At 49.8% G+C, this 14,278-nt stretch overlaps 1 protein-coding gene across 2 annotated transcripts in view; it reads right to left on the bottom strand.

The window, feature by feature from the left end:
• Window positions 1–14,278, bottom strand: part of LOC119373701 (cap-specific mRNA (nucleoside-2'-O-)-methyltransferase 1) — a 127,893-nt gene that overhangs the window by 88,481 nt on the left and 25,134 nt on the right. For both annotated transcript variants that reach the window (XM_037643763.2, XM_037643764.2), the window contains 2 exons: window positions 12,793–12,954; window positions 3,214–3,306 (listed from right to left, as the gene is read on the bottom strand). In XM_037643763.2, the coding sequence (XP_037499691.1) occupies window positions 3,214–3,306; window positions 12,793–12,954 (255 nt within the window). The remainder of the gene's footprint in view (window positions 1–3,213; window positions 3,307–12,792; window positions 12,955–14,278) is intronic.

The raw sequence follows: 14,278 nt of genomic DNA, 5'->3' as shown, positions 1-14,278 counted from the left end.
GGCAACGGTCGTACCAATGTTGAGGTGCCTATATTCGTGGCTAAAGTTCGTCAACACTACCTTTGCTTTGCCATGACGCAGCTCGGCTATACCTCTTGCGACGCAAACCTGACGGTTCAGAAGTAGGTGCTGATCGCCCTCGATGACACCTTCAAGGTCTGCGGGTTCTTCGGTGCCGACGGAAATAATGACGCTGGAGCGCGGCGGAACGGTCACCTGCTCTTCTATCACATTCAGTGCATGGTTCCGTGGCGTCGCGTGGGGCGGTAGCGCTTTGTCTGAGGTTAGTGTTATCGACTCAGACCTCAGGTCGATGACGGCGCCGTGGTCACTTAGGAAGTCTATTCCAAGTATCACATCTCTGGAGCAGTTTTTTAGGATTACAAAGCTCGCAGGATAAGTCTGGTTATTGATGGTGACTCTCGCCGTGCAGACACCAATCGGCGTTATCAGATGACCTCCAGCGGTCCGGATCTCGGGGCCTTCCCAAGCAGTCTTAACTTTCTTCAACTTTGCTGCGAACGGCCCACTGATGACGGAATAGTCTGCTCCAGTATCGACGAGAGCGGTGACGTTGTGGCCGTCGATCAGAATGTCGAGGTCGCTAGTCCGCCGTCTTGCGTTGCGGTTATGTCGCGGCGTCGGGTCACGGCTACGTCGGTTTGCACCGCTGCTTCCGCGTTGCGTCGTCAGGTCTGCTTCCGGTCGCAAAGTTTCGTCTTCAGGACGTCGTTCGGCGTGCGGCGGGGGCTCGGAACTTCGTCGTGGCGTCGTCGACGACGGCGGAGGATCTTCAGCATTTCGTCGTTCAGCAACCGCACCTCCATCGGTTGCTGCCCTTAGTTTTCCGGATACGGGCTAGGCGACCGGCCCCGGTTTGGGCCAGTGTACTGCCGGCGGTGCGGTGACATGTAACGGCCGGGCGACGGCGAGCGGGAAGGTCGTCGTGCTTGCCACTGTGTTCCGGTGAGGTAGTCGTCGATGTCGCGAGGCCGTTCGCCTGGCTGCGGGCGCGGCGCGTTGACGGCGAATCCGCGTAGCCCCATCTGACGGTCCTGGCAGCGGCGGTACGTGTGGCCTGCCTCCCCGCAGTGGTAGCAGAGCGGGGGCGGTTGTCAGGGGCGCGCCAGACATCGGTCTTCCTCGGGGTATAGCGCTGGCCGACAGGTGGGCGGTAGGGCGTCGGTGGCGGCGGCGGCGTCTGGCCGACAGGTGGACGGTAGGGCGTCGGGGGCGGCGGCGGCGTCTGGCGACGGTACTGCGGCGGTGTGTCGTCTCGGCGTGGGCGTGGAGGAGCAGCATGACGGCGGGCTGCTGCAGCATAGCTCATAGCTTCCGGCTCAGGTTGCGACGGTGCAGCAACTCCTAGCGAATGCTGAAGTTCCTCGCGAACGACGTCGGCTATGGAATGGACCTGGGGTTGCGATGCAGGAAACATCCTTCGCAGCTCTTCGCGTACGACCGCCCTGATCGTCTCACGTAGGTCGTCGGAGCCCAGCGCATGTGCTTCCCCGTAGTTCGTCGTCGGCATGCGGCGGTTGTACTGCCTAGTGCGGATTGCTAGTGCCTTTTCGATTGTGGTGGCCTCCGAAACGAATTCCGAGACCGTCTTCGGTGGGTTGCGCACAAGTCCGGTGAAAAGTTCTTCCTTCACTCCCCGCATCAGGAATCGAACTTTCTTTTCTTCGGACATGGCGGGGTCGGCATGGCGAAAGAGGCGAGTCATTTCTTCGGTGTACAGTCCGATGTTCTCATTGGGGAGCTGTACACGGGTCTCGAGAAGGGTCTCAGCCCTTTCTTTCCGGATGACGCTCGTGAAGGTGTCGAGAAATGCGGTGCGAAAGAGGTCCCATGATGTTAGCGTGGACTCTCGATTCTCGAACCAGGTCCTTGCGCCATCTTCAAGGGCGAAGTAGACATGGAGTAGCTTCTCGTTGCAGTCCCAGTTGTTGAACGTGGAAACCCGGTCGTATGCCTCCAGCCAGCTTTCTGGATCCTCGCATGGTGATCCGCGGAATGTCGGCGGCTCCCTCGGTTGGTGCATGACGACCGTTGTAGGCGCCCCAGCGGTTGTCATTGTGGCTGTTGTCTTCTTCGCTGTGATCCTGGTGTTGTCCGGTAGGGGTTCGTATTCGGGGGGTAGTCCTTTCTGCCGGCGGCTGGTTCGAGGATCCGGGTTGTCCTTAGAGTCGTCTTCTTCGCGGCTTGAGCTTGGGTCAGCGCTCCGCGGTGGCGTCCGGATCATGAAGCAGCACCTCCACCAGATGTCACGTGGTCGTGACGTCGACGAAGACAACAGTCCGCACGTCCGAGATGAAACTGTTTATTTGGCCGAACTTGTGGCCGAGAAACTGAGAACTAGAACTACAGCAATACACGCTGTACAAGGATAGCGGCGAACAGGGCGTCGTCCGTCGATCAACTGACAAGCGGTCAAGCGCGTCGGCTTTTATACCGGCGCTATCGAACTTTCCAGCGATATCGCTGGTGGTTGCGCAATCTCTAGAATGAGCTCGAGCGTTCGCGTCTTGCGCGCAATCTTAACAAAATCATCTACAACAATCGTGAAGCTTCTCGAAGACTGAGGCGCGGTTTGCGCTGAGCGTTGCCGACAGCCTTTGTGGGCGAATGCAGCAAAAGTGATAAGAAACGTACGTGGCAATACAATCAAGAAGCACCCAACCTCTTTTTATTGCGAACACGGTCAGAGCGTGCTGAAAACAGCGCGCCGCACTGTTCGCATTTCTTTCCACCCTCCCTGTACATTGCCACTGCGACAGACAGAGCATCTGGTTGTGGGCCAAGAGTGCCAAATCTTGTAGGTGACAATTAATCCAACGCTAGTCACGTTATCACTTTTAGATATACATCCTTTCAGATATACATATCTGGCACTTATGTATGTTACTTTTCAAGCTTTACATGTACGTTTTCTTTGACATCAGATCCACGCGAATTGTCATTTCATTCTATGCTGATGATGTTTTCTTTTTTTACTTACTGCTGTTCTTACTGCTGCCTCAAGCGGCCTTTAAGGGTTTAATAACTGACTAGAATGATAATTCAGCAAAAGGTGAAAGTATCCTTATAAGTGAGGAACGTGGCCTCTGTTCATCCTGAAACAGCATAAGTTTTTATCACTTTTTATCGCCCGGTAGATTTCGGCACTTGCGCACTTCTTTCGTTTCAAGCAAGTCCAGATGTTCCCCTCACCTTTCCTTCCGTGGCCCATTCCCTCAGAGTCTTGATGTTTGGCGGCTCGTCCTCACACCTGGGAATCCAATCCACTCGCTCCTTCACGTCGACCTGTACAAGGAGTAGGAAAGCATGTGCAGGACAAGGAAAGAAGTTGTTGAATTCATTTGCAAGAAAAGAGGCACTGAGAATAATAGTAAAAGTAAGTCAGACAAAAACAAGTATTTCCTGTGGATCTGAGCAGCGAGAGCCTGTAACTGAAAAATCTCGTACACACAAACCTCATTAAAACAAAGTCACATCTGGGACGAAAATAACTTCGTTATATACGAAAATTCATTACAAACTTGATTTGTAACACTGTAGCTATGACAAGGCTATTCTTCATTTACTTCATTATACAGTTGAAACCCGCAATAACGAAATCGGCGGGGAAAGCACAAAATTTCGCTCTTGCGGGAATTTCGTTGGAGTGAGAATGCGGCAGAAAAGACAAGGAACTTACAAAAACACATTTTATTTCCAAAAGTCAGTAAGTTCGCCTTGGCGGACCTTACCATGCAACAATTTCATGCCTCTCGACTCACACTGAAAGAAATGGTCCATCGTCACGTCGTCGTGCTCACCGAAAAACGAGCAAATTGTGTCGAAGGCATTCAGCACATCCTGCGGGCTTGTTGTTTTCTCTGGCTGCTCCGGTCGTTGCTTATCGCGATCGCCCACCTCGCACAGACTATGCACGACGACACATTCGTCAGAGCAAACGAACTCATGAACTCTGAAGCCATCGGGAATTGCACCAAGCCACCAAGCGACCAAGCAAACGCTCCACAAATGGCTCCACACACGCGACCATGTGCGCGCAAAGCCGACAAAGCCAAGCACAGGGAATCTGTGCTTGGCTTTGTCACTATAGCTGTAGCGATAGCTATCGGCTACAGCGATAGCTATTGGCTTTGAAGGTATCGCTGTAGCGATAGTTGCACAATTTAAGTGCAGCATGAATACATTTCAGCAGTTTTCGAATATAGTCAATGTTGCGAGAGCAGATTATTCGCACACTCGTGTTTCATAAAATTTCGTTAATGAGGGACTGTGGTATGAATATATTCCGTAGTCATGAGTTACGAAATGCATTGACTCCTATGGGCATTCGCAGGTGCTCTGAAAATATTTCGTTGCGGTGAGAATTTCGTTCCCTCGGGATTTCGTTATCGCGGGTTTCGACTGTAACCGATAATTCGTGTAGTACAGCTGTAGTACAGCTGTCAGCAGCAATGAACTGGCAAACATACTTCACTCACTGATGCACCGAAAATATTGTGTTACAATTAGAAAACAAGGAATTTGTAGGAAAAAATATCTAACCAGAAATCCTCATCTGCAGATGAATTTCCACATTTCTATTAAGAAAGAGAAACCAATGCCACCTGGCCTCTCTGAGCAGATTCCACTTATCACTGCTTCTCTTTCAAGTGTGGCACAGAAGGGGAAGTTATTTCTGCAAGTAAACTCAGCTTACAGAGTCATATTTCGAGCAATGACTTCTTCCTCCATATTAAATAAAAAAAGGCATGGCTCTGACCGTGTGACACTGATTAACAAGCCAACACATAAATTTACATCCTAGCCTCTGAGCTCTCCGACCTTAAGGTAAAAGTTTCCTTTGCGGGTAAAAGTTCTTGCCGGTTGGAATGCGGCCTTCCACAGCAATTGACACAGAACGTTAAGCGTCTACCACCTAAAAATGATTATATTATGGGCTTTAATGGTCCAAAGCAGCAGAGTGGGTAATGAGTAAGCACAAAAGAGTGGAATCTCGTTGATACGATTCTGCGTAGTACGTTTCTCGGCCTAAAACGTTTTTCTATTTATCCACGGCCAACGTCCCTAAGAAATAATACATTTTCATGCGCCTAATAGGATCACATTTTTGCCCAAAATTAGATAATACGACCACAAAAGTGGATCTTCACGGATATATTTAGAAATCTTACATTTGTCCTCTGGTGTATACTAGCTCAAACTGCATTCCCAGTGATGTGATTGACTGAAGCTGTTTTGGAGTAGGTTTTTGGAGCAGCAAAAAGTGCGTTTTGGAGCAGGTAAAAGGGCTTTCGGAGCAGCCAAAAACGTGTTTGGGAGCAGGGAAAACAGCTTTTGGAGCTGTTTTCCCTGCTCCCAGCTAAAAGCTCACTGCCAAGTGGAAAAATGAACCGTGTGAAGCAAAACAGCCAAATAAGGAGGAACTCTTTTGAAATAAAAAGTTCTGTCCAATAATGGGTGTTTGCATAACACCACTGGATCACCTAACGGCCCCGTAAGCATAAACATTGGCGTTGCAGTCTTATAATGGCTTAGTGTGGTCAAACAAACAACGCAGGTAGGGTTTCCCAACTACAGTAGAATCTCGGTGATAGAATCTGAAGGGGGGGCGACAATATTCGTATCGCCCAAAATTTCATATCAAAAAACTAGCAAAATCCGTTTTCAAACCCCGATATACGCACAAAACATTTATTTCCGTCAAAAGAACTTGCGTACGCCTTTCTGGGACACACGTGAACGGACGAATAAAGGACGGCGCAGCTGGCTGTCGCGAAAGCGTACGTCAAAGCTTCGCATGAGGCCAACTGAAAACTAAGTGAAGTCCACTCCACCATAGTGATTAGGGGTGTTGAAAAAGAAAAGGAATAAACGCTTGCGGCGAGCACTGCAGTAGAAGAAGAGGAAGTTGGAACGATGAACGGCTGTCTGTGTGGTTCCTTGGCTGATCGATAGTTTCTTTACATTTTGGTGCCGAAACCCGGGAACGAACCAGGGACCTTTAGATGCGACCGGTTGATGACCGTGCACAGCGAACTCGAGGCAGCAGCACCAGCACCGCTTCTGTACTACACAGCGCATCGTGCAACTGGAACGAGTGTTTTTTCTGCAAATCGAAGAAGCACGGCACACGCGCCTGCGACGCCGACCTCTCTATCACTTCTAAGAAAGAGATGCTGACTAAGGACAACCGCTGCTATCGATGCACGTCACGAGGTCATCCGGCACGGTCCTGCCAAGTCAAACTCACGTGCTCGAGCTGTCATGGGAGGCACGCATCAAGCATGTGCGACCCTAACTACAGGAAGAACATGGCAGTGACACCTCGACCAGTGGACGCCTCCGGAAGCACAGTAGGAATGGTGTCATCACAGTCGGTTATGCTGTGCGACAAGGATTCACTGAGCGGGAGCGAGATAAATGACAGAGAAGTATACTTGCAGACCTTTCGCGCCTTTGTCGTGAAAGATAACAGTTCAAGATATGTCCGAGGGATTCTCGACGGAGGCAGCCAGCGATCCTTCGTCACGGAAGAGATCGTCAGGAAGTTACACCTGCAGGTACTGGGAGAAACACGGATTGCACTGAACACGTTTGGCTGCGCATCACCAAGTACTGCGGAAAGACGGAAGGTTGTAGAAGTTCCCCTGCGCAGCCAGCACTCTTCCGACACCCGCATAGTGCGTGCAATTGTTGTCCCAGTTATTTGTCACGACATTGCTTCCCCGAAAGCTGACAGCCACTTCCTTCGGAACCTGCGGCTCGAAGGGAAATTCATCGCGGACGAAAAGAAGTTCGACGCGGAGACGGAAAATGGCCTTAGCTTGTTGATAGGAGCTGACCATCTTTGGCAAGTAATGTCTGGAGAAATTGTAAAGAGCGCAGAAGTTCCAGGACTGGTAGCGATCGACACAGCGTTTGGATGGACGCTACAAGGACCCAGTCAGCAAAAAGCCTTTCTGGACGGCGACTCCAGCCTCATGGTCTGCATTCTAAAAGTACAAGCAATTGGTGATGACGAAACAACCTCATCAACAACATTCCATGAAGGTCTGCGCATCTATGAACAGTCAAAGGCAATCATGAGAGATGCAGGCATGGACCTCAGAAAGTGGAAGACCAATAACCATCAGCTGCAGAACATTTTCGACAACCAGGAGGAGCAAGTAGAAGGAGCATCCAGAGAAGCAGCTGCGGTCTTGGGAATGCAATGGGATATAGAAAACGACTACTTCAAGTTTTCTTCCAAATCTGTGGCACAATATTTAGTCGCTGGCCAGCCCGACACGAAACGTACTCTACTAAAGGCTGCTTCTCGAATTTATGACCCGCTTGGCATTCTATCGCCTTTCACCGTAACAGCGAAGCTTTTGTTTCAACGCCTTTGGGTTTTAGGCCGTTCCTGGGATGATCAATTACCCGAGGAGATCAAGACGCAGTGGACAGCCTGGTGTGCGGACGTGATTCAGCTTGGCCACATAAAGATTCCGCGCTGCGTGAGAGACGGGCTTCATGGAGCAGTGAAAGAGGCTGAACTGCATATATTCGTCGACGCCAGCCTGAAGGCTTATGGAGCATGTGCCTATTTGAGAGCATTCGACGAAGACGGGAACTCGGCTACTTCACTGATAGTAGCGAAGTCAAGAGTGGCACCTATTAAGACTTTAACACTACCAAAGCTCGAGCTTATGGCCGCGGTAGTGGGAGCCAGATTGCTAAAGTACATTTGTTCCTCATGGGATTCAAAAGATTTCCACTGCGTCATGTGGACTGACTCTATGATCACATTGAGCTGGATCCGCGGTGACCATAGCAAGTTGAGTCAGTTTGTAAAACACAGAGTGACTGAAATAGCAAAAGCTACTGAACCAGTGCTATGGCGCTACTGCCCGGGTGAAGACAACCCGTCAGATGTACTGACTAGGGGCATACCTTTGAAGACTCTACGTGCAAGTCGCTGTTGGTGGTATGGACCTGAATGGTTGTCCCAGCCTAAATCAAACTGGCCTACCGAACCGAACCAGTGCACACCGATCAACGAAGAGGCAGAGATTGACACGCAACATGTATTTCTTCAAGCATCATCCAGGAAATTACACCCTGTGATTGATTTAAGCAAGCACAACAATCTGCAGAAGCTCCTGCGCGTCACCGCCTGGGTCTTCCGCTTTGTGGATCGATGCCGTGGTATTCGAACATCGCTCAGCGAAACAATTTCGACACTGGAGCTATGCAAGGCTGAAAGGTTTTGGGTACAACGAGTTCAACTCGAAGTATTCGCGAAGGACGTCGAACAGCTTCAACTTGGAGACACTCTCTCAAAACACTCGAAGCTGCTCGATCTTCACCCTTTCTTGGACCAAAGCGGACAGCTTCGGCTTGGCGGACGACTTGAAAGAATCGACGCTACGTATGACGAAAAGCATCCGGTCATACTACCACAGAGGCATCCCTTCACGGCTTTGGTAGTGACAGAGGCTCACTGCAGAGCTTTGCATGGTGGTGTGGCAAGCACTATGATGCAAATACGACAGCGTTATTGGATTATCCGCGCTCGACAAGAAGTGAAACGAATCATTAATGCTTGCTTCCTCTGCCGAAGGTACAACATGAAACCTGGAAACGTACAATATGCGCCGATGCCTGAGGACCGGCTTCTCTCGTCACGACCGTTTGATGTAGTGGGATTGGACTTTGCAGGTCCACTATATATAAAGCAACAGGAGCTACATGGTGATGCATCGAAAGCTTACATCCTGCTGTTCACCTGTGCGACGACGAGAGCAGTACACCTTGAACTGACGAGTGCGATCTCGACAAGCGCTTTCTTACTAGCGTTCCGCCGGTTTCTGGCTCGCAGAGGGGTACCAGCAACGCTGTACTCCGACAACGCTCTTGCCTTTAAGAGAGCATCACGGGACCTCAGGAACATCTGGAATGTCATGAAGAGCTCTCCGTTCGCGTCTTTCCTACTGACCCATCGCATCGAATGGAAGTTTATCGTTCCGGGTGCACCTTGGTGGGGTGGTTGGTGGGAGAGGCTTGTCCGAACAGTGAAGTCATCGTTGCGCAAGGTGATGGGAAAGAGCAAACTCACCAGCGAACAAACCGAGACGATGCTACTGGAGGTTGAAGCAGTTAACTCAAGACCATTGACCTACACGTATACGGACTCCAAAGAGCCTTCTCCGATATGTCCGGCGCATTTTCTTGTTGGACGTTCCTTGTTAGCTTCTCCAGAGCGGCCCAACAATGACTACGATGCTATAAGTTCTCAGACTACTCGAAGTGACATCAGCAAGAAGTTGAGACACAGACAGAAGCTGATAGATCACCTGTGGATGCAATGGAAAAAAGAGTATTTGCTAGAACTGCGGGCACTTCACCTATACCCTGCACATCCCAGCAGCTGTCTACGAGTAGATGATGTGGTAATCATCGAAGAGCCTGGCATTTCTCGAGGTGTTTGGCCCCTTGGGCGAGTCACAGACGTTTACCCGGGTCAAGATGGCATAATCCGAGCTTGCCGGGTGAAAGCCCAAGACGGAAAGTTTTTAAGAAAGCCAGTACAGAAATTGTACAAGCTCGAATTGAGCGACACTACTGGGGGGCGGGAGTATGTTGAAAAAGAAAAGGAATAAACGCGTGCAGGCGAGCACTGCAGTAGAAGAAGAGGAAGTTGGAACGATGAACGGCTGTCTGTGTGGTTCCTTGGCTGATCGATAGTTTCTTTACAAGGGGTGTAGTAAGGGGGGTTTGGGAGGGTTCAAACCCCCCTCGAAATTTTTCAGTTTTGCTTGCGTAATATATACGCACACATACAAATGCACGTACGAACATACATAAAGTATGGTTGAACCCCCCCCCCCGAAAAAAATTTCTGGCTACACCCCTGATAGTGACAAGCGAAGATCGACACGAACGCTGAAAGGCTTCGTGCCTGGGGCATATATGGTATGGTAAACTTTATTGAGGTCCTGGCCGAAATTTTTTTTTTTTGGGGGGGGGGGGGGGGGTAGCACCTCCTTGATTTGAAGTGGGGGCCGGGCAGGCAGATGTGGTCAAGTGTCATTTTGGGCTGTGTATGCCATAGCAAAATAAAATTTTTTGGGGGGGGCAGTGTGACCCCTCCCCCAGTTACGCCACTGCTTCGTGCCTTTTTTTTGCGACTATATAGCCTCTAATCTACCGCTACGTTAGCCGCGTAGCTTCGGAGCTCGTAGTCGCTATCGATGATCGCGTTGATAGCGACCGTGGTTTCGTGCGCGGCGGTTGCGGCAAACGGTAGCTCCATTTTCAATCCGCCTGCGCTGGCCGCGCACGTGCCTTCAAAACTTTTCCAAAACATCGTCGTTTGTTGCTATCTATAATCGCATCTGCCACGGTTTTGTCCGCGGCGTTTGCGGGAAGCAGCGTCGCTTAGACTGGGTGGACGTTGGACGCGCGTGCACTTTCGGAGTCCCGTCAGTTTCGTCGTCGCCATACATGACAGTGTCAAAAGCGACCGCGGCTTCGCCCACAGCCGTTGTGGCAAACGATAACCACAGTTCTGACAGTGTGAGCGCTGGCCGCGCGCGTACTTCCGAAGCTAACAGCATTCTGCTCTTGACCGTCGTTCGACTGATTCGGTACCAAAGTTCTTATCACCCGCCGCGACGTGGAAAAGCATTCGGAACATCCAAATTTCGGCCCATTCGACACAGCGGAATTCGGCTGGGGAATTTCACGAATTCGTATCAGCCGGTTACGTTTACATCAACGCCTCCTAAATTGGTTTACTGTAGGTTCGCAAGAAGCCTGGATCGGACTGGGTTGCAATTTTTGTGAAGTCCAAATACGTCTGATATGCAGGTCTTTGGAGTTTTCAGTACACCTGCTGAATTCCGGTGCTGCTTCGTGGCCTCAATGTGCCTTTTGCTTGTAGCATGTCGCTTTATTGCTGCAAAACCATGCTATTCGCGGTTAATAGTCTGACTGCAGACAATGCAAAGTCCACTGCCATCGCTGCCTTGGCGACACCAAGATGATATAGTGTCACCATTTTCGTCCATCTTGCTCAGGATGTCGACAATGAACTTGGTGGAACGACCTGAGGCTCTGACCCGCCGAGGACGGAATAGTCTTTGTTGATAGCCGTTCCACGGCGAACCTAGTTTTCCACGAGGTTTGCTCACTGACTGGAGTCGCGTTCAGTGAAAATCCTCAAACAACACGAAGCTGCCAATTAACTGCGCCAGTTCACGGCTGGTGCAAAGCTTGTCCGCCATCTTGCCAGCTTATCTGTTTGCGATAACCGCGGTTAGGAGACTAAGTGCTGTTATTTCTGCTGTATAGCTATTCCTAACCACGGTTAAGGTTGTCCTTGTGACAGAGGTATAACACTGGTTCGAGTAGCGGAACTTAAAAAAGGGGGCAAAAATAAGACAGGCATGGACGTTGCTGTGCCACACTGAAATTTTACTTCTATGTTGCTGCGGCGGTGCGGTCACACCAGCTCGCGGCGAGCCGCTCCTTCCGAGGTGCATTTTTGGGGGGTCACACCAATTTACAGCAGTCGGGAGAGGGTTATGCCGGCCCCCAAAAACCTGAGCAAGCCAACCCAGCGCTTAACGAGCCCACCCATCAATCTGCGTCCGGTCAGGTCCCCCAGAAAGCGCCAGGCAGCGTGCCGCGAAAAATGATGCATGAACCGATTCCTCTCGCGGCACGAAAATTTTGCCACGTGGCAGCTTTGGTGTGTCGCGTTTTGCCGCCGCCGGCACGCTGCGCACGTTTTTTCGCTAGTGTGCTTATAGTTTGGCGCAGTTTTGGCGCAGAACAGCGGAGATGTAGCAGGATGTAGCAGGTTTGATGTCTTGGCGCAGTTTGGCGCAATTGGTGCAGCTATCACATCACTGCATTCCAACAAACCACAATCTGCACGGTGCAGAGACACTGAGGATGCAGCAGTTGGTTTTGTGGTGAAAAGATCACTGCCAGGCAGGGCTGATTCGTCCAATGATAATGATGATGCATCAGGTAAAGTTCAGTTCAGTTCAGTTCAGTTTATTTTCCTTAAAGGCCCCTAGGGGTGTTACATAGCCCCTCGATCTTGAAGTACCACCACTCCTTGTACTCTGCCGCCGCCGCACAACCTCTTGTTCTTCCCCTCGCCCCTTTCGCATCCTCGCTCATTTTGCGCCGCTTCTTCCGCAAGACGATCGGTCTCCTCGTGGTTGACCTTGTGAAGCCACGAATCTAGCGCTTTCGTTGCCCGTTTTTCTTTTTCGTTGAAAAGAAGAAAGTGCAGCTAAAATTGACCAGCTACTTCAATGTTGCTCAATAAAAGTGAGTTGCTGAGGGAGCATGCATATTTTCCTTATTTCTTTAACCTCTTTCGTTAATATGATTTTTGCATAATACATTTGATTTCCCACTTCCCGTGAAAAATGTATCCACGAGATTCCACTGTAAATTACTAATTGCAGTTCGGAGAAAATACTGATTTGCTTTCTGCAGTAAATTTTCTTTTGAAAGTCTGTTCTTGTGTTGTGCATACATTGTCAATGCACTGTTATTATTGGCTATGGAGTGAGAATGCCACTGTGGCTGAGTCAACGAGACGGCAGTCTAGCTCTGTTGGTCTGACTCTACCATGAAGTAAGAGGCCCAGTCATCCAATGGCGGTGCAAAAATGCAACTGTATTCAAGCTGTCATTCAACAGCAACAAGAAAACACAAATTTGAAAGAAAAAAAAACACATGCGGAAGAATACACTGCTTTTTTCTCACTTCTTCCTTCTCAAAGTCCCATTTGACATCTGCACTGGGTTCGAGGCCCTCCATGGAGAGACCCAGACCTCGCCGGCCACGCTGCTTGGACGTTGGGATGATGTCCTTAATTCCCTGGTTGTCCTTGCCAAGACCGGCACCGGCCTTGTAGCCCATGCTTGCCTGTGGAAAACCAAGAAAAAGTTTAATGAGATCTTAATACATATCTTTCATGATGCATGTAACTCCACAAATGCAGTAGACTACCTTTATAATGGGCAGACCATACATATCTGTTTGTCTTATCAGTCAGCTTAGCAAAAGCACACTTTACCAATCGCAAGGAAAGTTTCAAAAATGTTCCTGTTATCAAAAAGCATCACTTTTAAAAGGTATGCTGTATTCTTTTGATAAGCTGAATACTTCAAAAAATGTCAGTTTCGCCGCAACGGCGAAGCAATGAATGCAATAGCAATAAATTGGAATGTAACATGAAGAACGGAAAGCAGCTCGAAATTGCCAGCGCGTCGCTAGAGCCCAAAGGACGCAAGAAAAGAACGCACACAGGACGAGTGCGAACTATCATGTGTCACAGCTCGACACTTGAAGCGCACTGCTCAAACATAAAGCAGGACGCACGAAATGAACGAACAGGTACACACAGGACGAGCGCGAACTAACTGTCACAGTTGTTACTTATTTCTGTTTGAACAGCGCGCTCCTTTTGCAAACACGGCCGCTGCAGCGAGCGAAGTGACCTTCGTACGCTCTGAAGGAAAGAAGTGTTAACTTCAAGGGCTCGTTTTTCTTTGTTATACACAATATTAATGAACACTAACAGAATATAATGCCAAGGAAAGTATAGGGGATGTTATTAGTAGTAAATGTAAGCTAAATGTGAAGAAAGAAAAGTGGACGAAAAGATAACTTGCCGCGGGCAGGGAATGAACCTGCGACCTTCGAATAACGCGTCCGATGCTCTACCAACTGAGCTACCGCGGCGTACATTTAAACGTGGGAGCGTCAGTCAGCGCCGCCGGTAGCCATGACGGCGAGTGTGGAACACTCTTTTTCTGCCTGTTGGTATCACTTGGCACGTGAACTTATTACGAGCTGGCAGCTGACCAATAATCCCTTGCATACTACCTGAAAGCATGAAGTCTGCTAGAACGAGACTCTCGCTATGAATGAAAGAAAGAAATGTTAATTTCAGGGGCTCGCTTTTCTTTGTTATACACAACATTAATGAGCACTAACACACAATAATGCCGAGGAAAGTATAGGGGATGTTATTAGTAGTAAATAACATCCCCTATACTTCAGCGCGGACATCGCGGGGAAAGCACAAGACATACAACCCCCCGCTCCACCGCCCCGGCCGCCCCTTTCTTTCCTCGAGATAAGCGCACGAAGGCGACCACGCCCTGTAGGGCGAAGAGCAATGACGTTCGCAGGAGCGGGGCAATGATCTTTAAAGCGCGCCACGCACGCACATTGCGACATCTAT

Source organism: Rhipicephalus sanguineus, chromosome 11, assembly GCF_013339695.2.
Source record: "Rhipicephalus sanguineus isolate Rsan-2018 chromosome 11, BIME_Rsan_1.4, whole genome shotgun sequence".
Lineage (NCBI taxonomy): Eukaryota > Metazoa > Arthropoda > Arachnida > Ixodida > Ixodidae > Rhipicephalus > Rhipicephalus sanguineus.
Note: the sequence above shows the minus strand (reverse complement) of the source record. Positions and strands in the feature narration are given on the sequence as shown.